The sequence below is a fragment of the Callithrix jacchus genome, chromosome 6, assembly GCF_049354715.1.
Source record: "Callithrix jacchus isolate 240 chromosome 6, calJac240_pri, whole genome shotgun sequence".
Classification (NCBI taxonomy): domain Eukaryota; kingdom Metazoa; phylum Chordata; class Mammalia; order Primates; family Cebidae; genus Callithrix; species Callithrix jacchus.
In genome coordinates this window covers 18,664,127-18,691,867 of record NC_133507.1, presented here as the reverse complement: position 1 = coordinate 18,691,867, position 27,741 = coordinate 18,664,127, and the positions used below count along the sequence as shown (strand labels likewise).

The 27,741-nt window shown below is 52.7% G+C and overlaps 1 protein-coding gene and 1 long non-coding RNA gene across 53 annotated transcripts in view; one reads left to right on the top strand and one right to left on the bottom strand.

Annotated features, from left to right (window-relative positions):
* Positions 1–27,741, bottom strand: part of LOC118154474 (uncharacterized) — a 158,799-nt gene that overhangs the window by 15,719 nt on the left and 115,339 nt on the right. For 48 of the 49 annotated variants that reach the window (XR_013518681.1, XR_013518655.1, XR_013518664.1 and 45 more), the window contains 3 exons: positions 5,077–5,429; positions 3,793–3,956; positions 257–479 (listed from right to left, as the gene is read on the bottom strand). This is a non-coding gene — a long non-coding RNA (uncharacterized LOC118154474). Of the gene's footprint in view, positions 1–256; positions 480–3,792; positions 3,957–4,906; positions 5,430–27,741 lie in introns of all 49 variants that reach the window. The other variant, XR_013518633.1, reaches the window with a different exon arrangement.
* RHCG (Rh family C glycoprotein) lies at positions 194–27,640 on the top strand. 4 transcript variants are annotated; one of them, XM_035303776.3, is made up of 11 exons: positions 194–399; positions 10,765–10,951; positions 14,759–14,909; positions 18,879–19,026; positions 19,667–19,833; positions 21,789–21,926; positions 22,104–22,240; positions 22,553–22,677; positions 22,929–23,002; positions 26,219–26,363; positions 27,208–27,640. In XM_035303776.3, the coding sequence occupies exons 1-10, from the start codon at positions 216–218 to the stop codon at positions 26,336–26,338; spliced, it is 1,431 nt and encodes a 476-aa protein (XP_035159667.1). In that variant the 5' UTR covers positions 194–215; the 3' UTR covers positions 26,339–26,363; positions 27,208–27,640. The 4 variants fall into 4 exon arrangements, with proteins under 4 accessions (XP_035159667.1, XP_035159668.1, XP_035159669.1 ...); XM_035303777.3 differs by having other exon boundaries at positions 27,136–27,640; XM_035303778.3 differs by lacking the exons at positions 22,553–22,677; positions 27,208–27,640.

The window sequence follows — 27,741 nt, the reverse complement described above, 5'->3', positions numbered from 1 at the left end:
CTCCTGCAGCTGTCCCCCAGCAGGACTCGGGGATCTTCCGGGGCCCTCGGCTCGTATTCCCCACCCTCCTCCGCCCCGCCCCACCACCATCGGGCGAATGCGCGGGCGGTTCCCCGGTCCGCAGCTCAGTGCCCTACGCGGCCGCTCCGCCCCCTGCCCAGGTCTCAAAAGCCCCGCCGGGCTCCGAGCACCCGCCCAGCCCCGCATCCCTCAGCATGGCCTGGAACACCAACCTCCGCTGGCGGCTGCCGCTCACCTGCCTGCTCCTGCAGGGGGCTATGGTGGTTCTCTTCGGGGTGTTCGTGCGCTACGACTTCCAGGCCGACGCCCACTGGTGGACGGGGAGGGCGCACAGGAACCTCAGCGACCAGGAGAACGAATTCTACTATCGCTACCCGAGTAAGTCCCGCCGCCCACAGGCCCCCGAGGCCTCTCCGCGCAGCTCCCCACCTGCCGCGGGCCCCCCAGCTCTCCAGCCTCTGCAGGAGTAAAAAGGCTATAAATGAGTATGATCCTGTGGCAGGACAGGAGTGGGAACAAACTCCTTTTCCCCGTGAAAAACTAGCAGGGGGCCGGGCGCGGCGGCTCATGCCTGTCATCCCATCACTTTGGGAGGTCGAGGAGGGTGGATTGCCTGAGCTCAGGAGTTCAAGATCAGCCTGGCCAACAAGGTGAAACCCCATCTCAACTAAAATACAAAAAATCAGCCGGGTGTGGCAGCGTGCGCCTGTAATCCCAGCTACTCTGGAAGCTGAGACAGGAGAATCGCTTGAACCTGGGAGGCGGAGGTTGCAGTGAGCTGAGATCACCCCACTGCACTCCAGCCTGGGCCACAGAGCAACACTCCATCTCAAAACACAGACTAGCAGGGAAAACACCAGGGTGAGGTTTTTATTTGACCGCCCTCCCAGTTGTCAGATGCCCCCAACATCCCTGCCAGAGAGACCTGCTTGGTACCCTAAAAAGACCCGAGTCCTCTCACTCCATTACCAATTGGTGCGTGACATGGCTCCTGTCCATGGAGCCTATACTACAAATAAGGGGGTAGGTTCCATGCCGAGGGCCACAGCCATGGCTCAGTGGCTGGCTGGCCCTGCTGCAGGCAGAGGTGTTGTGGGGACAGTGGGGGGCCAGGAGGCCAGGATGCCCATCCCCTTTGGGCTTGGAGAGGGAAAACAAGCGCCCCTGAATTTTCTGGTGTGGGCTGTGCTGTGGTTAAGAGCATGACCTTGCCATCACAGGCCTCTCTTTCTCTCCTGGCTCTGCTGTAAACCAGCTGGGTGGCCTCGGGCAAATGTCAACCTTCCTAAACCTCAATTTCCTCCTCTAGAGAATGAGGATGATGGTAGGGCCTCCCTCACAGGGGTGAGGGTGAGGTTGTGGCACAGAGCTGGGGAAGGATCCTCACTTCATAATGGAACAATTGCTACAAGGGCCCTAAACACAGGTGCCCTAGGACTCAGGAGCAGGGAGAGCTAGCCAAGGTCACTCAGAGCTGCCCGACCTCCAGACTCCTAGCCCAGGGCTCTTCCCATGCCCTGGCCCTTTCTGATTTTCCACTCCATCCGCCATCAGCCAACAACAATTACGCTAGCTGGTGGTGTTCATGGAGTCACTGACTGTGAGTTTTGGAAGGGACCCTAAAGCCGCTGTATCAACTGGTGTTTCCTCCATGACTTAGACACTCTCGGCAACAGGGGATTCTCTATCTCAAGGATAACAACCGCACATGTTCAGAACAGCAGCCTGCATGAAAAAAGCCTGAGTTTGCGGGCTGCAGGCTTGATGGGAGCCAGCCATATTAAGTGGCTGCCAAAAAGTTAGGGCTATCAGGAGCTGCGTGAATGGTTACATGGTGCCTAGAAGAAGGGAAGCAACAAACAAGGGCTGCGCCCCCTACTGGCAAGACCACAGCCTCTCCTGAGCTCCATGTAGGGCTGTTTTAAAAGATACCTTGACAGCTGCAACCTTGGGATTCAGGCTTTGAATCCGCCATTCACATTGCCTGCCTTTCCTCTCCTCAGTCAGGGACCTACCAGCAAACAGTGGGCCAGGCAAGCTTAAGGCCCTCCTTTGCCTATTCCTCTCACTGCCCTCCCACTCTTGTTGACCGCTTGACCCCAGAGCATAAGGGACAAGGCCCCCCCATGGGCATTCATAGGTCCCCCATATGTCTGGGCAATGGAGGACCTCAAGACCTTAAATAGGGCCAGGCGTGGTGGTTCATGCCTGTAATCCCAGCACGAGGTCAGGAGATAGAGACTACCCTGGCCAACACGGTGAAACCTCATCTCTACTAAAATACAAAATATTAGCCAGGTGTGGTGGCTCGCAACTGTAGTCCCAGCTACTCAGGAGGCTGAGGCAGGAGAATCGCTTGAACCCAGGAGGGGGAGGTTGCAGTGAGCCAACATCACACCACTGCACTCCAGCCTGGTGACAGAGTAAGACTCCATCTCAAAAAAAAAAAGAAGGAAAAAAAAAGAGCTTAAATAGGCTGGATGTGGTGGCTCACACCTGTAATCCCAGCACACTTTGGGAGGCTGAGGTGGGAGGATCACTTGAGCTCAGGAGTGTGAGGCTACAGTGAGCTATGACAGCACCACTGTACTCCAGCCTAGGTGACAGAGTGGATTCCTATCTCCCTTTCAAAAAAAAAGAGATCCTGTAACAGGAGCTGCAGACCTCACCAGTAGTCTTTACATCTCCCCAGCGCTTATCCTTCTCCCGCCACACTCGCCCTCCTCCCCGCCTTTCACATGCCACCTTCACGTATTCATGCAACAAGCACTTATCTGTAGTGTGATCATGTAATTTATCATCCCAATGAGGACACCTCTGAGAGTGAAGGTGGTGCTGGTAGTAGTTTGCTGGGACCCAGGGATAAGCCATATGGTCACTCTGGATAAACAAGTTGAATATCCTGGGTCTCTGTCCTCAGGCTTTCTGGGAATAGAGAAGGGCACCCTGGTACCCAGGGCCTCAGTGAGGCCAAGTGCTCTGGGAAGAAGAGATCTGTGACAGTTTCCTGGGAAGCGGTGGATGGTGAGGAGGGGAGAAGCTGAGCAGCCAAGAGGGCCACCAAAAGCAGGTAGTGTTTTGAGGAGGGATAGTGGTTCTGTGTGGCCCAAGAGTAGGGTTTGTGAAAGGGATGGGGAAGGATAGAAGTGGGGAGAGAGACCCAGCATTAAGGGGGGCCTTGAGTTTCCCTTGCTAGTTCTCCTGGAGAGGTCTTGGCCACTGGAGCAGGAAGCGACAGAAGAGAGAGGTGTAGGGAAAGAATCTTGGCAAGAGAGCATCGCCTGTCCAATCACACATGCACTCTCTCCTTTCATCACCACCACCTGTGAGGGAGGCACTGTGATGACCCCCATTATACAGATGAGGAAACTAAGGCCGGAAAGGAGCAGCCCTGGGGTCTGAGCCCCCAGTCCCTGACCACTCTCCCTGATCTCAACCTTCCCCTTTCCCTGGCTCCACTCACGGTGGCTGTGGTTAGGAGTCAGAGGGCACAAGGCTTCCTGCCCATGTGGGTCACCAAGCTGAGTTCCTGGGCAGCGAGGTGATTCCTGGGGGATTAGGGTAAGGGCTGGACCTGAGGTGCCTTCCCTGTTCCTGGCTCCAGGCCGTCAGCAGCTGTGCAGGCCTTGTTTCTACCCAGGGGGTTTGTGAAGCCTGCTGGCCATCTCCAGTTTCCGGAGGAGCCCAGGTCCAACTGGCTTGGCCTGATTGTAGCTCCCCAGGCATGGGTCCCACAGCAGACAGCAGGCACAGAGCCAGCCGGGGACTCACCCTGGCAGTGCTCGGAGGCCCAAGGTGCGGCAGTGGCTGTGGCTGATGAGCATGTGGCTTCCCTGCAGACTGGGGCTCCAGGGCCTGGGTGAACTGCTGAGGGCAGTGGCTTCAGGGAGGCTGGCCCAAGGAGGAGCTGCCAGGGCCTGGACTCCAGGAACTCCCTGAAAGACCAAGGGAGGAGTGGGACACATTTCAGGAGCTGACCCAGGAAGGAGGAAGCTCTGGCTTCAGACACCTAAAGGACTGTGTCATGAGGCCAAAGCAGGCTCCCTTTGATAAAGGGAGCTCACCCACAGGCAGAAGGCCATGGAACTTCAGAATTCAACAGATCCGTTTAGGTGCACCACTGCATGAAGGAGCCAACCACCTCACCACTGTGAGCCTTAGAGTGGCCATCTTAGGGTACAAATGTTATTTAAAGTACAGGATTGGTCAGGCGCGGTGGCTCATGCTGTAATCCCAGAACTTTGGGAGGCCAAGGAGGGCGGATCGCCTGAGGTTGGGAGTTTGAGACCAGCTTGACCAACATGGAGAAACCTCATCTCTACTAAAAAAATACAGAATTAGCTGGGTGTGGTGGTGAATGCCTATAATCCCAGCTACTCGGGAGGGATGCAGGAGAATTACTTGAACCCGGGAGGTGGAGGTTGCAGTCAGCCGGGATGGCGCCATTGCACTCCAGCCTGGGCAATAAGAGTGAAACTCCATCTCAAAAAAAAAAAAAAAAAGTACAGAATATCTAAGAAGATCCAAGATGACAGGTGACTGGTGGGCACACATCTCCTGGCATAAAAGGAGAGGACAGTAAATGCAGGTATTGGGGTTCCCAGAAGGGAGCAAGCACTCCTTCCGGAGGGTGTGTAAGTATCAGCACCTCGTTAGAGACGTGGTGGAGACATGTCTCCTTGAATACTAGTTGGAACTTTTATAGCATTTAAATTCTTTTGTGCACTTCCCAATCACAAAATGCTTTTTGCCTGTCCTGTCAGGTGGGGCATTTACAATTTCCATTTTATGACGGGGGTAATGAAGGTTCGAGAGGAGCTGGACACTCTCAGGCAGCCGGTGACACAGGCAGGGTCAGAGCCGAGCCCCCTGCCCCAGGGCCTACCTGCTTTCCAGGGTCTTCTGTGGCACCACTGCCCCTGACCATCTGCCCAGGAGATGTTGCAGTGTTGATGTGGAAGAGGTGGGCATGGAGTCTTGGGGGAAGTGGGGAACTGGCCAGTAGGTCTCAAAGAAAATAGGCTGGGCTGGCAATGGGATGGGGAAGGGTCGCACCTAGTCCCTGGAGGATGCCATCCTTCTGGTGCTGATGCACAGGGGGAGGCCTGCAGAGGGGAGGCCTGCTGAGGCTCATTCATGCAGGACACTGTGTTCCTGTAGACTCAGCCAACTTGGTGGGGGCTCGCCTACAGAGGGAAGCAGCAGGCGCTGGAATGGGCTGGGGGCTGGGAGTGAAGGGGAGAACAGCTGGGTGCTGGTGCCATCTGGAGGCCAGAGTGCCAGCCCTGCTCCATCAGGGACCTCCAGGTTGAGGATGCCGGTTCTGGGCAGGACAGCTGGAGTCACTGAAGCTGGGGAGGGGGACTGAGGGTCATCCTGCTGATCCAAGCCAATGCAACCTTGTCAGTCTGGAAAGAGAAAAAGAGAAATAATAACTAACATGATCGGGCAGTTGCTGAAGAGCCGGCTGCCTCCTCCCAGGGCTCTGATTGGGTTATTCCCAGTATATGTGAGTCACAGCGCTGGCCAAGCGCTGTAACGTGAACACTGGCCAAGCGCTGCTACTCTCTCCCATCTGACCGACAAAGAAACTGTGGATCTGAGAGGTTCTGGCCTTGGCTGACGGTCAATACAGTTTGGACCCTCAAATCACTATTAAAAATCTTAAAAAAAAATTTTTTTTTAAATTTTTTTGAGGCAGAGTCTCACTTACTCTGTTGCCCAGGCTGGAGTGCAGTGGTGATCTAGGCTCTCTGCAATCTCCGCCTCCTGGGTTCAAGCGATTCTCCTGCCTCTGCCTGTCGAGTAGCTGGGATTACAGGTGGGCACCACCACGCCTGGCTAATTTTTGTATTTTTAGCAGAGCAGGGGGTTTCCCCATGTTGGCCAAACTGGTCTCAAACTCCTGACCTCAAGTGATCCAGCCGCCTTGGCCTCCCAAAGTGCTGGGATTACAGGTGTAAGCCACTGCGCCCAGCCTAAAAATCATTTTAGGTAGCATCAAACTTTATAAATCAGAAATTCATAAATGGATACATTGTGATACTGAATTGAGACCAGTTTGACAGATAAAGAGACAGGAAGCAAGAGGACGAACTGTGGAGGTTCCCAAGGAGAAGGAAGTGGGTATCTGTTCCTGATGAAAGGGAGAGAAAAAAGGAGACAGCCCAGACAGGGTGAAAAAGGCACCCTGCACAGCAGGGAGAAGACAGAGAATGGGTGAGAAGGGACAGGCAGGGAGGAAGGACCTGGAAGGTGAGGACTGCCACGCAGAGGCCACACAGAGGCTACGGCAGCCCTGAAACCCAGTGGCTCCCTTGGTCCTCTTCAGCCTCACCCCTGCCACACAGCTTCACTAAATAACAGGCAGCGGACACCCCTCGTGCGGTGCGAAAGCCCCATATGTGGTGATGCTGTCTTTTCCCAGGGGCTCCTCCTACCTTCCTGCCCCTCCTTCCTCATCTTCTCTGTTAGCTCCAAGGCACAGCCAGTTCTTGGCTTGTGTTGCTCTGCCCCTTCATTCCCACATGGCAACTCACAGCTCTATCAGCAGAGCTGCCCAATCTTAGACCCCAGCTCCAAGTCCCCACAGCCAGGCTCCACTTCTCCTCCCCCGCCTCTCACCAGCCCAGCCCTCACCCCCTGGTCTTCTCACATTTACCAGGCCAGACCCACCACCTCCCTGGGGCACAGCCACCTCCTCCCACTGCTTTCTGTTTGTCAACAGCACGGCCATCCTGTCACCTGTCAACTGCTTCTGGAATTGTCATCTGAATCTGTCGCCTCCCTCTCTTTCACACCTCTCTTCCAGTCTGTCACCCACCAGTTCTTCCCAGAATAACCATAATACCATTTATGGTGCTTCACATACATAAGCTCAGTTTCCTCCACGACAGTGGAAATGTGATAAAGCTGCAACATGAGGACACATGAAATCAGCTGCACATTGAGAAACCCAAGCCGAGGTGCGTTTGTTCATGTAAACTCGGCACCGAAGCTAAACTCAGAGAAAGCTCAGAGCACCACCCTGGCCAGAACCCACAGCTCTTCCACATTAGCTTGTACCCCTGCCCTTCAGTGTGCCAAGCCCCCTAAGCCTCCTCCAGGTAGCTGCTAGCTGAGGGGCCTATGGCCTCGGCCTCCAGGGAAGCCTGGAGGGAAACAGGCTGTGAAATCCCACCTGGGCTCCTGGATCACCGTTCAGCTGGCACACCTGGGTGCTCCTGAGTAAGTAACAATCATTCGTTCATCCACAGATTTTAATTGAGAGTTGACCTGGGCACTCTCCTAGGTGCTGGGAATACCACCATGAACAAAACAGGCGTGGCTCTGCCTTCTTGGAGTTTTACAGCAGAGTGGGACAGACAAACAAACAAATGTATTAAAACAAGAACCGTGAAATAAAAAAGATGTCGTAAGGGAAAGAACCTAGGAAACAAAACAGGTGCGACAGGGAGAGATTCTGTCTTAAATGGGTGGTCAGGAAGTGACACCTCTCTAATGAAGTGACAGTTTGCTGAGATCTGCTGGTCTCTGCAGGAACAGCAACCCAGGTGGAGGGAACGTCACAGGCAAAGACCCTAGAGTGTGGGACCCAGGAGCAGGAGGAAGGCCAGAGCAGCTGGAGCACCAGGGGAGGGGAGGAGGTGGGGAGGGAGGAATCCGAGGAATCCCCCGGGAGGCAGGTGGGTGGGGCCGGGACGGGGCCCTGAAGTCTCTTCCTTTTAACTTTTTATTTGGAAATAATTCTAAACTTACAAAAAGTTGCTCAGACAGAAATAGCACAAAGAACACTACACTCTGGCTGGGCGCGGTGGCTCATGCCTGTAATCCCAGCACTCTGGGAGCCCGAGATGGGTGGATCACTTGAGGCCAGGAGTTCGAGACTGGCATAGCCCACATGACAAAACCCTGTCTCTACTAAAAATTCAAAAAAATTAGCTGGGTGTGGTGGCATGTGCCTGTAATCCCAGTTGCTACAGAGGCTGAGGTGGGAGGATCATTTGAACCCCAGAAGGCAGAAGTTTCCATGAGGTGAGATCACACCACTGCACTCCAAGCAGGCGACAGAGTGCGACTATGTCTCAACAACAACAACAAAAGAATATTATATACTCTAGCTCAGACTCCACTATTTGCTCACTCTTTCTCTACACGCATGTACACACACATGCACACACACGTACACACACGTACACACACATGCACACACACATGTACACACATGCACACACACACATGCACACACACATGCATGCCTTGTTTTTCTGAACCATTTGAGGGTCAGTCACATACCTCATGACCCTCTACCCTTAACTACTCCACCATATTTCCTAAGGATAGGGAGATTCTCTTCCATAACCACAGTAATCAGCTGCATACATTTCCATTAATACAATATCTTACTCTACTGTTTATATCTGATTTTCTCAATGGACCCAATAATGACCTTTATAGCATGCCCCCCACTCTCCCATCCCCACAAAATACAGGATCTAGTCTAGAGTAAGGTATTGCCATTTTTTTTTTTTGAGATGGATTTTTGCTCTGTTGCCCAGACGAGTGCAATGGCGCGATCACGGCTCACCGCAACCTCTGCCTACTGGGTTTAAGCAAGTCTTCTGTCTCAGCATCCCAAGTGGCTGGGATTACCGACATGCACCACCATGACCGGCTAATTTTGTATTTTTAGTAGGGACAGGGTTTCTCCATGTTGGTCAGGCTGGTCTCGAACTCCCGACCTCAGGTGATCCCCCGCCTCAGCCTACCAAAGTGCTGGGATTACAGGTGTGAGCCACCACTCCTGGACAGTATTGACTTTAATATCTTTTGTTGTGTCTTTTAATCTGGAACATTTCAAAGGTCTTTCAGGACTAATACTTTTCAAGAATGCAGCCTCACCCATTTTTAACAGCATGCTCCTCATACTGTGTTTGTCTGATGTTTTTCTCATTACATTGGGCTCCAGTCTCAGCTAGAATCCCACACAGGGGATATGTCCTTTCCAGGCTATCACATGTGGAGGCATGAGTGACATTAATTTTGATCACCCAGTCAGTATGTCGCCCAGTATAATTACTGTTATTTTCTTCCCCTGCAACTAATAAGCAGTCCGTAAGGAAACTCTTTAAGACAATGCAGGTGTCCTGTACATAATCAAAAATCCCCCCTGCATTTAGCATCCACTGGTTGAATCTTTACCATGAAGATGATGATTTTCCAACCCTAGCACTCTCTCCACATTTAACAGTGTAGCCTCAGCATTCCACTGGAGGCAAGCGCCCTGTCTGCTACCTCATTTATTTGTTTACCAACTTATTATCGGTATGAACTCATGAGTTCCTTTTTTAGTAGTTTTAATTCATTATAACACATAATTACTCTGGTGCTCAAACGGTCCCAGATTTGGCCAGTGGGGAGCCCTTCATCTGGCCCCTATGTCCTGTGACATTGCAGTTCTTATCAGCGTGCTATGCTTCTGCAATGCTCTTTTCTTCTCAGAGTTTTGTCTTCTGTTATTTTCTTGGAGTTTAGAACTATGCAACGTAAGTGCTGAGAGGGGAGTGAAGACCATCCTAGTACAGTCCTTTAGTTTGGTCATTGAGAAAACGGAGGCTCTGAGAGGGGAAGTGGCTTGCCAACGCCACATGGGTTGGAGAAGACTGTCAGAACTCAGAAATTAGGCCATGCCTGAGTGAAAATAAACAATGATGTCTGCCCATTTGGGTCACTTCATATGGGGTAGACACTGTGCTAGATGCTTCTTTACATACACATCTGTGTTAAATCCCCCAACATCTGTGATGTAAGCATTCCAGAAGCCAAGCCCCAAGTTAAAATACATAACTTTCCCAGAGTCACCCACCATGGAGATGTAGGAACTGGGGTCCAAATTCAAATCTCATTGGTGAGGGGCTGGATATCTGCTGGAGTTGGTGGTGGGATGTGGGATGAGTATCTGCTGGAGTTGGTGGTAGAATGTGGGGAGTATCTGCTGGAGTTGGTGGTGGGATGTGGGATGTGGGATGTGTATCTGCTGGAGCTGGTGGTGAGTGATGTGGGATGTGTATCTGCTGGAGCTGGTGGTGAGTGATGTGGGATGTGTATCTGCTGGAGCTGGTGGTGAGTGATGTGGGATGTGTATCTGCTGGAGCTGGTGGTGGGATATGAGAATGTGATGAGCTGGAACAGATGTGCTTGGCCTGTCCAGGTGACTCCTTGCCCAGATGAGCATTGATTCTCCATAGCAAAGGAACAGTGTTGTGGTGGTGAGGGCAGGGCCTCATAGCCTCAGATGGTCTAGGCTATGGACCTTAGACCCTGCATATCACCCACATCTGGCCCCAAATTCTGATGCCCAGCTGCTACCTCCAATCCTGGGCCAGCAGAGCCACCTAGGGAGGAAGGTAGAACCAAGGAGCTGCCATCTCTCAAGGAGGGTGCTTGGGAATCTCTCGGTGCTGCAGCCCAGTGGTTAAATAGGCCAAAGTGGGGGTCCACGTTGGGCCCCCCAACCCCTCCCCTTCCAGAGAGGCCCTGATGAAGGGACTGTGGTTCTGTCCCCAGTGGGATGCACCTGGCCCAGGGCTGGGATGTGGGGATGCGGGGACAGGGCTAGGCTGGTGAAGCAGGTGGACCGGCCGGTAGTGGGGAAGACTGAGGCACTGCCCCCGCCCTCCTGGCCCAAAACCAGGACGAGTGAATTTTGCAAGACCACTGAGTCCTGGCTGCCCCTTCCTGCAGGCTTCGAGGATGTGCACGTGATGGTGTTTGTGGGCTTCGGCTTCCTCATGACCTTCCTGCAGCGCTACGGCTTCAGCGCCGTGGGCTTCAACTTCCTGCTGGCGGCCTTTGGCATCCAGTGGGCGCTGCTCATGCAGGGCTGGTTCCACTCCTTCCAAGACAACCACATCCTCGTGGGCGTGGAAAAGTGAGCGCGGGCGGCCTGGGGCGGGGGACTGGGCGCGATGGGGCTGGGCAGATGGGCCTGGGGCAGGGGGTCTGGCTGGGATGGGGCTGGGCAGGTGGGCCCGGGGAGGGGGCTGCCCAGTGGTGGGGCCGGGGCTTGGGGCCAGAAGGCAAGTCGTCCTTCAGGCCACACTGGGCCTACGACACACACACACACACACTCACACATACACACACACTTAGGCCACACTGGGCCTGTGAGACACATACTCATACATACTCTCAGGCCACACCGGGCCTGTGAGAGAGACACACACACACACACATCTCGCTTTCTGACCAGTGATTCTCCAGGGTGGGCATCATCCAGGTGCCATAGGAAGGTCTCCCTTCTCCAACAACAAAAGCTGCAGGAACTTGAGCTCAGACTTTCCTCTGGGGGCAGGGCCGGCCGGGCCTGGCACATCAAAATCGCCCAGCCCTGGTGGGAAAGCTGGGATGTCTGTGCCAGCCTCAGAGGCTCCTTGTGGAGGGAACCGAATGGGGACTCCAGCCGAATGAAGGTACCTCTCTCCCTGCCTTGCCTCACCACACCCACCCACCCCAGGGAACAGGTGCTGGAAACAGCTGTGAGACAGAAGTAGGTGTGGCGTGGTAGTGCTGAAGCCCCTTCCCCTGCCTCAGCCTCTGGGCGTGGAGCACCCCACAGTCACTTCTCAGCTCTGCCCTTCTCCTGACTCCCCTGTGATGACTCGCTCTGATGAGCGCCACCAACCCCTTCTCACCAGGTGACTCAGCCCCTCCCTCTGTTCTGCAGTGACTCCTCCAAGCCTCAATATACCTCCCCAACCCACACCACCACGAACACGTTATAAAATAAATCCACCCAAAGCCAACTCGCCAAAAAATCAATGGACAAAGTGGTCAGCTCACTGAATGACTCATTTATCAAAGTCTCCATCCCATGGCAGCTCATGAAACCTACAGCAATCTGTGTTGCTCAGGTCCTAATCAAGAGCTTTTGGGAGATTTTTCTCACTTTAGCCAAGTTTTAGTTTATTGGAGGTTCTCCTTTAAGTCCAGTTCAGACAGACTTTTATTTCTGTAAACATATGACAAGTTTGGCTAAAGAAAAAAAAATCTGTTTTCCTCCATTCTCCCATCCTTCAAGAAAAAAAACTTAATTTGAGAAAGTAATCATTGGTGTGTGAAAATGAACATTCATTAGCTCGCTCATAAACTAAGTTCACAGAAAGGGCTTACAGGCAAATTGGTATAAAACCACATTTAAAGGGCAAGTCCCTGATATTACCTGTGGGGTACCAACCAGGTATTGGAGGCCAGATGTCTGAAATCTAGGACACGTGTCAAATATTTGCAAAAAATTACTTCATTCAAGCCAGCTAATTAATCCATGAATGAAGAGACACAGGAAAGATGGTCAACCGGATAGGTGTTGGAACCAATAAAATAGTGTTTTTGTGTCGAAGACCCTCGACATGTGTCTCATCTGGAAGTTCAAAATGCATAAGAAGTGATCATTCTCGAAGCCATAGATCCAAAGTATAAACATACCTGGAATATATATCATTGGCTAAATGAATATTTTTTAATCTCAAGAAAATTCGAAGGGAATTATTACAAACCCTGAGTTAATAGGTGTTTGGAGATGCAGTTATTCAGCAAGTTGGTCACTCGAAAAACTGAGTTTGTGGGAGGCTGAGGCAGGAGAATCACTTGAGCCCAGGAGGCAGGGGTTGCAGTGAGCTGAGATTGCACCACTGCACTCCAACCTGGGTGACAGAGGGAGACTCTGTCTCAAAAGAAAAAAAAGGAAAAAGTGAGTTTGGACAAACTGGCTCTCAGGGGACTGATGTTGCAGCACCTGACTTGGAGCCGATTTCTGGTGCCCAGGGCTGGGATGAGCATGTTGTCCCCAGACCTGACCTTGCAGATCCAGAGATGTGGCCCCTCCCCTGGCTTCAGTCCTGTCCCTGCTGAAGAGTCATCCAAGTCCCACCTGTCACTGTAGAATGTGCCCTCTGCAGGCCCTGCCCAAGCCTTGAGGTCAGGAGTTCAAGACCATCCTGGCCAGCGTGGTGAAATCCCATCTCTACTCGGCCCTCCTGAGATGTGGCATCTGGATCCCCATCTCCCAGGTGCTGATAGACCAAGGAGTGGGCTTTTCTGTTCTCTCTCTCCTTTTTTTCTTTCTTCTTCTTTTTTTTTTTGTTTTCACTCTGTCACCCAGGCTAGAGTTCAATGGCATGATCTCAGCTCACTGTAACCTCCACCTCCCAGGTTCAAGCCATTCTCGTGCCTCAGCCTTCCAAGTAGCTGGGATTATAGGTGCTCACCACCACACCTGGCTAAGTTTTGTATTTTTAGTAGAGATGGGGTTTCACCATGCAGGCCAGGGTGGTCTTGAACTCCTGACCTCAGGTGATCCGCCCATCTTGGGATTGCAGGTGTGAGCCACCAGGCCCGGCCAATCTCTCTCCTTTCTAATGGTCACATCTATCAAGACGAGTCTTCTGAATACAGTAATGGGATCTTGGGCAAATAACTCAGCCTCTCTGAGTCTCCATGTCCCATCTACATGATGTGGCTCATGACAGTGCCTGTCCTGTATGGCACAGGAGGGCATATGCAGTTCTTAGTAGAGATCCTGGAGCGTAGCACTTAGGAAATGCCACCGCTCATTTAGCTGGGCTCTGTATCAGGCCCTGGGGACACAGCAGTGAATGAGGCAGTAGTGGGGTGGACAGTCCAGTGAACACTCTCTGTCTTGGGAAGGACCCCACCCCCATTCCATTAACTGGCCCTACAAGTGAGCTTTGTTCTCACTCCTCACCCCATTCTCTCTCTCATATACACAGCCCTGAGCATGGAAGGGTAAGAGAGTCCACTCTAAATGTGACAGCCTTGAGGAAGTAGCCCCTTTTATCACTACACCCACCCCACTCACAACTCTCCTGGCCTGAGGCCATACTGAGGGTCTTGCCTTGGAATCCAGAGGACAGCTTTGCTGCTGGCAGGGAACAAGGAGGACCAGCTTGGGCAAAGTGGGCACATGGATGGAACCAGGGTCTACACAATGTCCACCCAGCTGTCTCCTCTTCATCAGCCTTCTGCCGAGCTGGCAGGTATTCAGGGCTCAGGCTTGAGCAGGACCTATGTACCTGCCCCTTTGACTCCATTCTCCCTGCTGGCCTTCCTGCCCCCTCCTTCCATCCAGTACCATCCCAGCTCCCTCCTTCCTGCAGAAAGGCCCTTCTGTCTCTTCCCTGGCCTTAGATCCTCTCTCATGGAGAAGGTAAAGGGAAGGTCCCAATAGCTCAAACTCAAGCAAGGCCCTGGTCACCAACAAAGAGGTTTGTGCAGAGTGAGAGAGAAGGATCTGGAGGCAGAAACTGCATCTGGTTGGAGGAATCAGGAAGGCTTCCTGAAAGAGGAAGCAGTGAGAGGAGGTTCTAGAAGAGCAGATAGAAGCTACGGGACAGGCAGGACCCCAAATATGGGGCATGTTCATCAGTAACAGCCAGACCACATGGGTGCCTGAGCCTGAGCTGCCTGCAAGCAGTGGGGGCCTGAGGTGGGGCTGCATGGGGTGGGGAACCTAGAGAATGCTGCCCGACTGGACCTGTCTCATGTGTGGTTTAATTCTTGGAATAGCCCTAAATGTTAGGTGCCCATTAGTGTAGACAATGAAACCGAGGCTCAGAAAGGTTAAGCCACAAGCCCAAATCCACATATGACCAAAGTCCATGGCTTCCAGTGCCTCCTGTTGCTGCTGCCCCAGCTTCCCCACTGGCCTGTCTCCCCACAGCCTCATCAATGCTGACTTCTGTGTGGCCTCTGTCTGCGTGGCCTTCGGTGCAGTTCTAGGTAAAGTCAGCCCCATTCAGCTGCTCATCATGACTTTCTTCCAAGTGACCCTCTTTGCTGTGAATGAGTTCATTCTGCTTAACCTGCTACAGGTGAGAGGGGCTCAGAATGGGGATGGGGTGGAGGGGATGCTTTGGGGGACAGCGGGGTATGGAGGAAGAGATGGCTGGGGAGACGTGCCAGCCTGGTGAGTCACTCAGCCTCCTGAACATCACTCAGTTTTCTCATCTCTAAAATGGGAGTCATGGTATCTACCAGGCAGCTACCATACTGCACCTGGCAGATCAACCCAGCACATGGGCACAGCAGGGCTTCTTTGAACATGGTTTTTTCCCCTCCTTTCTTTCCCACACATCAGGTGGAAGGACTCGCTATCCCTGCACATTCTCTTGCACGCATACCACATTTCCAGATTGCTCTGCCAAGAAAAGGGATCCAGTGTATTGAGGGGGCAAATCTGTAGGGCCGGATCCCAGGTGGATGGTCAAGGTGGCGTGGTGTGTGCTACACAACCCAGAGCTGTCATTCACATGGACCATGACAGCAGTGCTGCTCCCAGGGCGGGGCGGGGGGGGGGTCAATTCGACGGCTCGGATAAGGGGCACCTGAGACCTTTGACTGTGTCTCAGAAGCCTCCTTGGTGCCTTTGGACGGTAGGGGTTCTCACATAGAAACGGCATGCTTTTCTTAGCTCCCTCCTCCTCTACATGTGGACTCTGTCTGGAACTCCCCCTGCTTGGAAGGCGTTGATTTAGGTCACCCTAAATTCAGTCATTCATTTTGTCATTTTTTCAGCTACCACACTAGTCCAAGCTACCATATCTCTTCCTCCTGACTCATCTCCCTGGCTGGATTCTTGCCTTCCTTGTCCCTGAGGCAAGTCACCTCCAGCAGCCAGAGTGGCGCATAAATAATGCATAGAAGACCATTCACCCAGTGAACATCTATCGTGGTTTTAACATTTCATTCAGGAGAAAACACCAACTTGTTCTAAGGCCCTTCCTGTTCTGCCACCAACTTTCCTCTCCACTTGCTGTCTGCTCTCTCCCCATCTTCCTGTGCTTCATCATAGCTTGCTGTCTGCTCTTCAGGCACAGAGCTCAGTCCCACCTCAGGGCCTGTGCACTGGCTGTTCCCTTTGCCTATGAGGGTCGTCTCTCAGTCCTTGCATTACTGAATCTCAGTGTGTACATCCTCTCATTTTTTGTTGTTGTTGAGATGGAGTCTCACTCTGTTGCCCAGGCTGGAGTGCAGTGGCACGATCTCAGGTCACTGCAACCTCCGCCTCTCGGGTTCAAGTGATTCTCATGCCTCAGCCTCCGTGGTAGCTGGGATTACAGGTGCAAGCCACCAGGCCTGGCTAATTTTTGTGTTTTTAGTAGAGACGGGGTGTTACCATGTTGGCCAGGCTGGTCTTGAACTCCTGACCACAGTGATCCGCCTGCCTCAGCCTCCCAAAGTGCTGGGATTACAGGCATGAGCTGCCATGCTCAGCCTTGCGTACCCTGTCTTAAGAGAAGCCCTGCAGGCTTTCTCTAGACAGTGTCCCCATCTATCTCATCTCTCCCATTGCTTTCACACTACCTTGGTGTATTTTCTCTGCTGCATTTATTTCATCTGCAAAGGGAAGAAAGCCTTATCTGCTCGGACAGTCTCTCTCCCCAGCACCTAGCCCAGTGTCTACATAGGAGTCTGACTGCACGTCAGGGAATGCTCCAGGCTCTGGGAGGTAGAGGTGAGTGGGGCTGGCACTTAGACCCCTAGAAGCTCACAGTCAGGTGAGGGAACCAGGAATTACATCGGCAGTGAGCCGGTGCTGTGATAAGAAGCACGTCAAGGGACAAGGGCTCAGTGGCCCAGAGGAGAGAGTCCAAAGCAGCCTGGAAGGTCAGGGAGGCTTCCTGGAGGAGAAGTCAAAGCCAGAAGTCACGTAGGAGCTCAGCAAGTGAAGGAGCAAGTGAGGGCATTTGGAGTACACAGGGCTGGAGACAGACGCACAGCGAGGGCTCCACAGTGGCTGTGGCTGGAAAGGGGCGGTGCTGAGAGGGAGGTCATGGGTGATGGGTGAGGGGGAGCACAGGTCACCCAGCCCTCAAGAAACAGTGTTGAAGAGCCTTGCCTGTAGCATGAGGGCAGTGGGAGGTCAGCAGAGAGTGATGTGGTCAGACACGTGTAAAGGAAACACCGCTTTCCCTAGGGTGACAAGAACGTTTGGGAGGCAGAAGTCCCCGCTAAGAGGTTGTCCTGGTCGCTGTGGTGACAGATCATGGGACTAAGACTGGGTTAGCATAGTGGGAACAAGTGGAGGAGCCAGGAGCCACTAGGAGGAGAATAATGGCCTTGGAGACTTCGTGGGGTGGGACAAGGGAGAGGGAGGACAGAGGCTTCTTCAGGGGTAGGCTGCGGGGCCAGTTGCTGAGATCTGAAACAGGCTGATAAGGTGATATCTTGGGGATGAGTTAAGAGGCAGGAAAGGGCCAGGTTTGCTGGCTCAGGCCTGTGATCCCAGCACTTTGGGAGGCCGAGGTGAGCGGATCACCTGAGGTTGGGAGTTCAAGACCGGCCTGACCAACATGGAGAAACCCCATCTCTACTGAAAATACAAAATTAGCTGGACGTGGTGGTGGGCACGTGTAATCCCAGGTACTCAGGAGGCTGAGGCAGGAGAAGCACTTGAACCCAGGAGGCAGAGGTTGCAATGAGCCAAAATCACACCACTGTACTCCAGCCTGGGCTACAAGAGAGAAACTTTGTCCAAAAAAAAAAAAAAAAAAAGTGGGGGGGGGCAGAGAAAGCTCCTATGCCCTCAAAACCCCTCCCCAATCTACTACAGCAATGATTTTAACACATGACAGTGTTTCAGCCTCTCTTCGATTCAAGTTGAAACACAGTAATGGTTCACATGTAAGGTGCACTGGCCCTTTGCTGGGCCCCAATCTGCACACTTTCCATGGGTTAACTCTTAATCCTTAGCTCTGACATAGGCACAATTATTACCCCCATTTTATTTCATTATTATTATTATTATTATTATTATTATTATTTGTGAGATGGAGTCTTGCTCTGTCACCCAGGCTGGAGTGCAGTGGTGCAATCTCAGCTTACTGCAACCTCTGCCTCCTGGGTTCAAGCAATTCTCATGCCTCAACTTCCTGAGTACCTGGGATTACAGGCACATGCCTAGCTAATTTTTGTCTTTTTAGTAGAGACCATGTTGGCCAGGCTGGTCTCGAACTCCTGACCTCAGGTGATTCACCTGCTTCAGTCTCCCAAAGTGCTGGGATTACAGGCATGAGCCACCACCGTGCCTGGCTTACCACCATTTTATAGATGAGAAAGCTGAGGCTCAGAGAGGTTAAGTGTTTCACCAAATGTCACACAGCTAGTTGAGGCATCGGCTAGGCTGAGAGTTGAGAATTTCAGCCCTGTCAACAACCTTGGATGACACACTTACCTCTCTGGCTGGGTTTCCCCCATCTAAAGAGAAGGAGTGAGTCTATGATTCTATTCTTCTGAGATTGGTTGTGAATGGGGAGGAGGAGGTTGTTAAAGAGAAGGGGAGGTGAGTGTGAGGAGGACCAACATTAATCAGTCACCTATTGAGCACCAGGCCCTCGCCAGGGGCAAGTCCCCTGCACAAATGCTGACAACAGCCCTGCTACGTCACTGGGATCACCCCTGTGGCGCCAATAGGGAGCCTGAGGCCCGAAGAAGTGAAATGAGAGGCACAGAGGCAGAAACCAGTGGGTGAGCAAGCAGGCAGAGGCTTTCCCTGGGTTCTGCCTCTGCCCCTCCTCCTTCAGCTGTGTGAGCAAATCCCTCTCTCCAGGCCTGGGTTTCCCCATCTGGGAACAGCAACATTCCTGGAATTTTGCTGGTGGGGATCCCTGCTTTCTCCCCACATTACCAGTTGATTGGTCTGTGAGGGCCCCAGGCTCCATCCTGCACTGAGGAGTCCGAGAAGGCTGGAGCCCTGGGCGGGTGTGTGTGGCAGGATGGGGACTGCTATGAGGAGGGAGGGAGAGAAGGTGCCAGGGTCTGACAAGCCTGTTGAACCCCAGGTGAAGGATGCAGGGGGCTCCATGACCATCCACACATTCGGCGCCTACTTTGGGCTCACAGTGACCCGGATCCTCTACCGACACAACTTAGAGCAGAGCAAGGAGAGAGAGAGTTCTGTGTACCAGTCGGACCTCTTTGCCATGATTGGTGAGAACTGCTATGATGACTGAGGGCCACCATGATGGGTGAAGGAGGCCATGATGGGTGAAGGCAGCCATGATCAGACCTGATCCCCACATGGTATGGTGGTGGGTGGCTGCCAGTTCTCTTTGGGGGAAGGACAGATAGAGGTTGCCTGTAGATAATTCTAGAATCCCGTATGACCGCCCTCTTCCCCAAGGAGCTGAAAGAAGTTGATCACTCATCCTGTATTTCCCCTAGAATGTCCCAATGCAGACACAGTGGTAACCGGAACTGCTCACTCCATCAGGCAGGATGTGCATTTCCACTTCCTGTGTCCATTCATTCCAGAGAACACACTGACCACACCTGTTCTGGTCTCTCAAAACCCAGCCCTGCCCTCCAGGAGCTCCTCACAGTATAGTGAAAGAGACAGCAGTGCCACCTCGAGGATCTCCCTACAGTGGAGAAAAGATTCTCCTTCTTGGTGCTGTGGGAATAGGGTGGGGGCATTTAACCCAGAAACAGGGGTCAGGGTAGACTTCCTGGTGCAGATAGCTGGATGTGGGGGTCATCTACAGAGCTAAAAGGCAGGACGCCTGCCTGAGCCGTGGGCCTATCTAATGCCTCTCCCCCTGGGCCTGTCGGCCCTGTCTGGTCTGACCAGGCACCCTCTTCCTGTGGATGTACTGGCCCAGCTTCAACTCAGCCATATCCTACCACGGCGACAGCCAGCACCGAGCTGCCATCAATACCTACTGCTCCTTGGCAGCCTGTGTGCTTACCTCAGTGGCAACATCCAGTGCCCTGCACAAGAAGGGCAAGCTGGACATGGTGAGCATGAGGGCATCGGGGGTGTGGCTGAGTGCCTGGGCCTGGAGGGCGCCATCACCATGGCCTGCCCACAGCTCCCAGGGGATCATCACCCCCATCTTGCAGATGAGGCTGGGAGAGAAATGATTCGTTTTGAGCACATGGCCAGTTTCCAGCAGCACCCAGAGCGAGATTCTTGGAGTTCTGGCTATTTCAATGGCTCTTACTCCTCATTATCCTGCCCATAACCCAGGTGCTGATTTTATTCTGGGCTGAGAGTGCATCTGGCCTGCCCAGCAGAGTTGCTGAGGGTGTGTCCCCTCTGCCAGGCTCTGAACCTCCAGACATCGGCCCTCAGCCTGCTGTTTTATTTTTTGGAGATGGGGGTCTCACTCTGTCACCCAGGCTGGAGTGCAGTGACACAATTATAGCTCACTATAGCCCCAAATCTTAGACTCAAGTGATTCTCCTGCCTCAGCTCCTGAATAGCTAGGTACAGGCATGCACCACCACACCCGATCAATTTTTAAAAATACTTTGTAGAGACAAGATCCACTGTGGTTGCCCAGGTGGTCTCAAATGTCTGGCCTCGAGTGATCCTCCTGCCTCAGCCTCCTAAGGTACCTGGATCACAGGCTTGAGCCACTGTGCCCAGCCAGGCTTCCTACAGTCACCTCACCTGCCCCATCCCATGCACTCAGAGAGGCAACCCCTGTAATGCTTTGTCCACTGAACTGGGCAAGTTTTGGGGAGTGTCATGTTGCAGAATGTCCCTCATATCACATGGCAGCTATTTTTGTCATTCGTAGGAGGGACCAAATTCCATAGAAGTTGGCAGATTTTTCTATGAAAAATAAGGACATTATCTTGTAATTTTTTTTTTTTTTTTTTAGATGGAGTCTTGCTCTGTCACCCAGGCTGGAGTACAGTGGCACGATCTCAGTTCACTGCAACCTCCGTCTCCCGGGTTTAAGCGATTCTCCTGTCTCAGCTTCCTGACTAGCCGGGACTGCAGGCACAGGCCGCCACAGGCGGCTAATTTTTGTAGTTTTCACCATCTTGGTCAGGCTAGTCTCCAACTCCTGACCTCAGGTGATCCACCCGCCTCGGAAGTTGGAGTTATAGGCATGAGCCACGGTGCCTGACGTAGGTTATAATCTGACACAAGCATCTTGACACGGGCATGTGTGTAAGACGCTGTCAGGACTATCCATGATTTGGGGACACTGTCACCATGCAGAAAGGTGGGGACTCGGGTACCTGGGGAAGAGAATCAGGCACACTGACTGGCACACCTGTGTGTATCCACACCCACCTGCAGGGAGGGACATGGAATAGGGTCAAGGACGGGGACTCTGGGGCCACAAGGCCTGGATCAAGACACACATCTGCCTCTTGCTAGCTCTGTGGTCTTGGACAAGCCACTTAACCCCCTCACATCCGTTTCCTCATCTGCAGTTGTTGCAAGGTAACTGTCAGCACCTTGCAGGCTCGTTGTAGTTATAGAAAGAGCTAAGCTCCACAGCCAGCAGCACGGTACCAGGGACAGGTTAGCACTCAGCAGCAGCTGGTGCCTGCGAATGTCTTACCCCATAGGCACTGGACATGGACTTGCAGGCTAGGCAAGAACATTCAGACATGCTAGTCTGGCACACAGGTATACATGGCGCACGTAAAACAACTGTAAGGCTGCTGTCAGGGCTCACTGGCAGGTGCACCAGCACGTGGAAAATGCCCAGACCTGCTGGGGGGGATAGGTGGTGTGTGCAGAGGGAGGGACATGGGGCAGCAATAGCAAGCCTGGGCGGGGGCTGGAGTCCTCTTCGTGCTCCTGGCTTGCTGAGGTGAACTCCAAGCCATCCCTGGCTCCCAGGCCCAGGCTGCCCCCCTCCCCCGCCAACCAGTGAGTGAGCCCCTCCAGGCCTGGAGCTCCAGGAAAGGACTGAGTTCCTGCCCCTTCTGCCTGCCCTGTCCAGGTGCACATCCAGAATGCCACACTTGCGGGAGGAGTGGCCGTGGGTACCGCTGCTGAGATGATGCTCATGCCTTATGGCGCCCTCATCGTCGGCTTCCTCTGTGGCATCTTCTCCACCCTGGGTTTCGTATACCTGACCGTAAGTGCCCAAGCAAGTGGCTAGGGGTTGGAGAACACTGAGGTCTTTGTGTTTCTGGCAGAGAGCTGAGGGTTCCTAGGGAGGGGGCTGAGAGCTAGAGAACCCTGAGTCTCTGAGGGTCCCCCCACACCCTTGCTGCAGTCCCCGGCCTGAGCAGCACCCATTTCTCCTCTCCAGCCATTCCTGGAGTCCCGGCTGCGGATCCAGGACACATGTGGCATTAACAACCTGCACGGCATTCCTGGCATCATAGGCGGCATCGTGGGTGCCGTGACGGCGGCCTCCGCCAGCCCAGAAGTCTACGGAGAAGAAGGGTAAATGTGGCGGAGGTGTGGTAGGGTGGAGCATCCCCTCTCCTTCTCCACCCCTTCCTCCTGCTGTTCCTCTGGGACCCGACTGTGTCTCTCTCACTTTCCTTCCCTGCTCTGGACCAATTGTTTCATGAGCCTCTCTCCCCAGCCTCTGTCACTTCCTAGAAGTCTTAGAGACCAACCAATATGTCCAGTGTCCCAATGTTGTGAATAGGAAGGCTGAGGCCTGTGGTACCCGCTCATATTTTTGGGGTGGAGCAAGTGGTTACTTGGCTTCCCCATGGGGCCCTGACCTGCCCCCTGTCTCCACCCCAGGCTTGTCCATTCCTTTGACTTTCAAGGTTCGAAGGTGAACTGGACCCCAAGAACACAGGGAAAGTTCCAGATTTATGGTCTCTTGGTGACCCTGGGCATGGCCCTGATGGGCGGCATCATTGTGGGTGAGCAGGAGTGGCTGGGCCAGAGAAGGGGGCTGCTGTGGGGCTCCCTGGGTGGGGAACCAAACGGTGGGCAGTACCAGTCAGCCCGGAGCCCCCAGGAATTCCTGAGCTCTGCACTTCTGGCTACGGGACTGGGGAGATTTGGACCTCAGCCCAAGGGCCCCAGGAGGATTCTCCCAGCCGAGAGAAATGGCTGCGGTGAGCAGAGAGAAAGCATTTCCTGACATCCAGTGATCTCCAACTTTCTGTAGGGCTCATTTTGAGATTACCATTCTGGGGACAACCTTCAGATGAGAACTGCTTTGAGGATGCAGTCTACTGGGAGGTGAGCTCTATGGATTTGTCCCCCTGAAGGAGGCCAGAGGCGTTCCCTTCCTACCTCCACCTGCATCAGCTGGACTGGCCTGGGAGCCAGACACCAGGGGTGGGGGTCAGAGCCTGCATCACCCTACCTCATTGGGGAAGGCTACGTCTCAAGGAGTTGAAGACTTTTCCCTCCTGACCCCAGGGCTTGGAGTGGGTGGTGTGTACCTCTCTTTCTGCAACCCTGGGGTCGGGGGGTGACAGAAGCAAGCTCGGGGCTGCAGCTGGAGTTTACTCTTGTCCCTAAAGACTCAGTCAGCTTTATGCTAGCATAGGGGTCCCCATGGTATGGTGGCCAGCACCATCAGCATTGAAAACTAGTTAGAAGAGCCGATTTTCACTGGCTGTAGTAACTCATGACTAATCCCCACACTGGGAGGCTGAAGCAGGACTGCTGGAGCCCAAGGGTTTGAGACTAGCTGGGCAACATAGGGAGACCCTCTCTCTACAAGAAAAGTAGAAAAATTAGCCAGATGTAGTGGCATGTGTCTGTAGTCCCAATTACTCTGGAGGCTGAGGCAGGAGGATCACTTGAGTCCAGGAGGTGGAGGCTAAAGTGAGCTATGATGGTGCCACTGCACTCCAGCCTGGGCAATAGAACAAGACCCTTTAAGAAAGAAAGAGAATATTCTGGGCACGGTGGCTCATGCTTGTAATCCCAACACTTTGGGAGGCCGAGGTGGGTGGATCACGAGGTCAGGAGTTCAAGACCAGTCTGAACAACATGGTGAAACCCCGTCTCTGCTAAAAATACAAAAATCAGCCAGGCATGGTGGCATGTGCCTGTAATCCCAGCTACTCAGGAGGCTGAGGCAGGAGAATCTCTTGAACTGGGAAGGTGAAGGTTGCAGAGTCGAGATCGCGCCACTGCACTCCAGCCTTTACAACAGGGTTAGACTCTGTCTCAAAAAAAAAAAGAGAGAGAGAAAGACCACCAGCCTGGGTTGGAAATCACAGTGCAGTGCTCAGCTTCCATCTCCATAAGAACCACTTGGAGACCTTCCCAGACACCACCCCAGAGGTTCTGATTCAGTAGGGCCCTGGACTGCAAGTGACAAGCTCCCAGGTGATTCTGATACAGAAACTGAATTCTGGACTGGATGTGGAGGCTCATGCTTATAATCCCAGCACTTTGAAAAGCCAAAGCAGGCAAATCCCTTGAGATCAGGAGTTCGAGACCAGCCTGGCCAACACGTTGAAACCCTGTCTCTACTAAAAATAAAAAAATTAGCCAGGCTCACTGTCTCGTGCCTATAATTGCAGCTACCCAGGAGGCTGAGGCAGGAGAAATGCTTGAACCCCAGGGGGTGGAGGTTGCAGTGAGCCAATATCTTGCCACTGCACTCTAGCCTGGGCAACAGAGCCAGACTCTGTCTCATAAAAAAGAAAAAGAAAAAGAAAAACGGAGCTCTGCAACACTCCACCACTTCCAGGAGCTTGAGAAACGTTGTAGATTTGAAAGTGGTGGAATGTCGCAGAACTCAGTTTCCTTAAGAACATGCAGCAGTCTGGGCTTTCTGTGACTTCAGGCTGGCCTCTCCCCATGAATCATGATTAGAGGTGCCTACCTGGCACTGGATGAGGGTGAATGGCAGGACTCCCCTCATGCCTCCTGCACTGACTCCTTGTGACAAGCGTGAGGACCAGCCTTTGTCTATAGCTCCTGGGACAAGGGACCACCCATAATGCCGTTCACTTGGCTCAGTCTTTTTAAAACCACACCAGAAGTTTTCAGGGTAAATTTAATATCCACCACAAGCCAATTTCATGCACATAATGAATGTCTCTTAAATTCTTAAAAATTTTGTAATTTAAAAATGACTAGATACTCATTAAAGAAAATCCGGAAATAGAGAAAAATAGAAATATCATCACCCTATATCAAGCAATATTAATATTTTCTGGTATATTTACTTCCTTTTCTTTGCACAGATTTTTCTTATGCAGTCCAGGTTGTATTATTCACCCAATTTGGTATCCTTCTCTTTCTCCTTACCTATCATAAGGATTGTTCTGTGTTATTACATTCCCAATAAACGTTTTCTCACGGCATAATTACTTCTAGTCCATATCTAATGGTGAGAACTAAAACTATTTTAGACACCACAATTAGAAACCACACAGATTTTACACTAATGAAACACATCAGAAATGTTATCAGTTCCCCAAAATAGAAGTTCCCTCTTGGTTCTGTTTTGATTTTTATAATTTATTCCAAGTTCACACCTCTCAGCTCTGTACACCTTGAGCAGGACAGCTGTCCCCCAGTAACCTCTCAGGATTGGCTGCTGGATCCCTCACTGGGACGCTAAAGCCCCTGATAGAAATTGGCATAGTATTTGCATATAAGCCTCCATGTCTCCTTCCATATGCTTTACATAATCTCCAGATGACTTATAATACCTAACACAATGTAAATGTTGTATTTTTTGTTGTATTGTCATTTTTTGTTGCTTTTTCTGAATATTTTCAACCTGCGGTAGGTGTAACCCACTGATACAAAACCCATGGTGTGGTGGGCTGGCTGCGGCTGGTTGGGAATAATGAAACTCTGTGCCAACGGAAGGAACAGCATCAGACAGTCCCTGAGCCCCTGGAGGGTTTACCTTGGAAGTGAGGTGGCTTCTCAGAGGATCGGGATTGGACCAATGTTCCCAGGAGGCAAGGCAGGGCTGATCTGCTCCACTCACACTCCACCTCTCTACCCACTTCTGGCCTTCCCTGTACCTTCCCAACCCCCGTTTCGGACCTGCCTGCAGTTGACAGACCTTGCATACTGCCTCTTACCTGACATCTGGCCCTTACTGCTACTCATCTTTTAAAAGTGGGTTCAGTACACCTTCTCAGCACCCCCAGGCTGGGTTATAAGCCTCTCGTGTGCAATTACAACTCTTACTGACTCTGGGTATTTCACGGGAATTCCTCACCATTGCTCTAATGGGGCAAGGACCCCATCTCATCCTTGCCACGCCCCAGAACCCAGGACAGTGCCTAGTATGGGGTAGGGGCAGGACGCCTGTGTCGAAGGACCACCTTGCTCTCTGTGGCATGTGATCTGCATAGCAATCACAAGGTGGCGCTCACCACACACCATTTACAGCTCCAGGATATTCTAGTTGCCAGGGACACCCTGCCTGGCCTGGGACGGGGTCCTCGGAGTTGCATCCTCTCTCTGCAGATTCCTGAAGGGAACAGCACTGTCTACATCCCTGAGGACCCCACCTTCAAACCCTCAGTGCCCTCGGTATCCATGACATCCCCACTACCCATGGCTTCCTCGGTACCCTTGGTACCCTAGGCGCCCAGGGCCCCCTGAGGAGCAGGTGAGCATGGGCTTGGTCTGTGAGGATGACAGGGAGGTTCTCCCCATGGGGGCCCAGCTCTCAGAATCAGATGCTGTCGGTAAAGAGGCAAAAAGCAAACCTCGAGAAATGAGGGCTCCCACCCCTCCTGCCGGGCTGCAGTGGGCACACTGGGTTGGCAGGGGGACTTCTGAGTCAGACAATGCACATCCGGGACAGATGCAGAACATCTGAAGGCATAAGGGCCTGGGAGGCATAGGGAAGGAGACCTGGGGCACACTTGGCTGTGTGACTGTGCCTGCTGGCTGTGACTTTGAAGACCTCCTCACCCTAGAGGCTGAGCCTCAATTTCCTCATCTATAAAAGGTCTGGCTGTATTCAGTTGTGCAGCTCAGATGAGACCCACCCTGCCCTCCTTCCTTCCATCTACTCACACTTTGCCTCCTCTGTGGAAGGCACCAAGCCCATACTCATGGCTTCCACATTTCACCTTCCCAAGATCTCTGCACGGCAAGTAGAATGACTGCTCTCTTTCTAATAGATGAGGAAACTGAGGCTCAGGGAAGTTCAGGTTCCTCAAGATCACATAACCAGCAAGTGGAGAAGCTGGGGTCCTTGCTGGTCATTGTTCCTGTTATTTATTATTGTTATTTAACTTCCTTGGAGGCCAGAGCTTGGAAATAGCTGGGTCTGGGGCAAGAGGCTGAGTGACGCGGCAAGAGAGGATGTTAGGATGCCAGGAAAGAGGAAGGTGGGGCTCTGCCCCATTGCCTTGAATCTCCACCCCATCCAGAAAAGAAAATCGTGTCCAAGAGGCTGCAGCAGGGCCCAGCAGGGACCCACTGATCTTGGCTGTCCCCTGCAGGCTGCAAACTGTCCCGGGGCTCCAGAGGAGCTGGTGCTGACCTACCCGGAGAAAAAGAGCAAGGAAGCAGCATCCCCACCACTACCTTGGCCCATGAGCCTCCATCCCACCTCTCCTTCATCCCAGGGAGTCTGCCTGAGAATGGAGAAGCTACAAAGTGGGTGTCCAAGCCAGGTTCCGGCTGCAAAAGTTCTGCTTCTGTCCTGGGTCTTGACTATGTTGGAGAAACACGGGCTCAGAGTGGGGCTGGGGCCTGGGGGTGAACCTGAGCTCTTCCAGGAAACAACTTAGTGCCAGTCACCACCTATGAGGCTCTTCTACCCCCGACCTTTACCGCAGCCAGCATCTCCTGTGCTCCCTGGGTCCCCCAGCCTGCTCTGTGTCAAGTAGATTGTAGCCTCCAGGAATAAACATTTTTGATGTCCTTTGTAAAGTGGGTGTGAATGCTCCAGTGGGGACAGTTTGAGAGAGAAAAGGACCCCAGAGACCTGCTTCTGCCCCAGCCCTTACCTTTATCCAAGGGTACCACCTACA

Coding starts and splice junctions, on each gene's coding strand:
- RHCG (XM_035303776.3), top strand. CDS start 216: ATGGCCTGGAACACCAACCTCCGCTGGCGGCTGCCGCTCACCTGCCTG. Junction 400..10,764: donor ATTCTACTATCGCTACCCGA/GTAAGTCCCGCC, acceptor CCCTTCCTGCAG/GCTTCGAGGATGTGCACGTG. Junction 22,241..22,552: donor GAAGTCTACGGAGAAGAAGG/GTAAATGTGGCG, acceptor TCTCCACCCCAG/GCTTGTCCATTCCTTTGACT.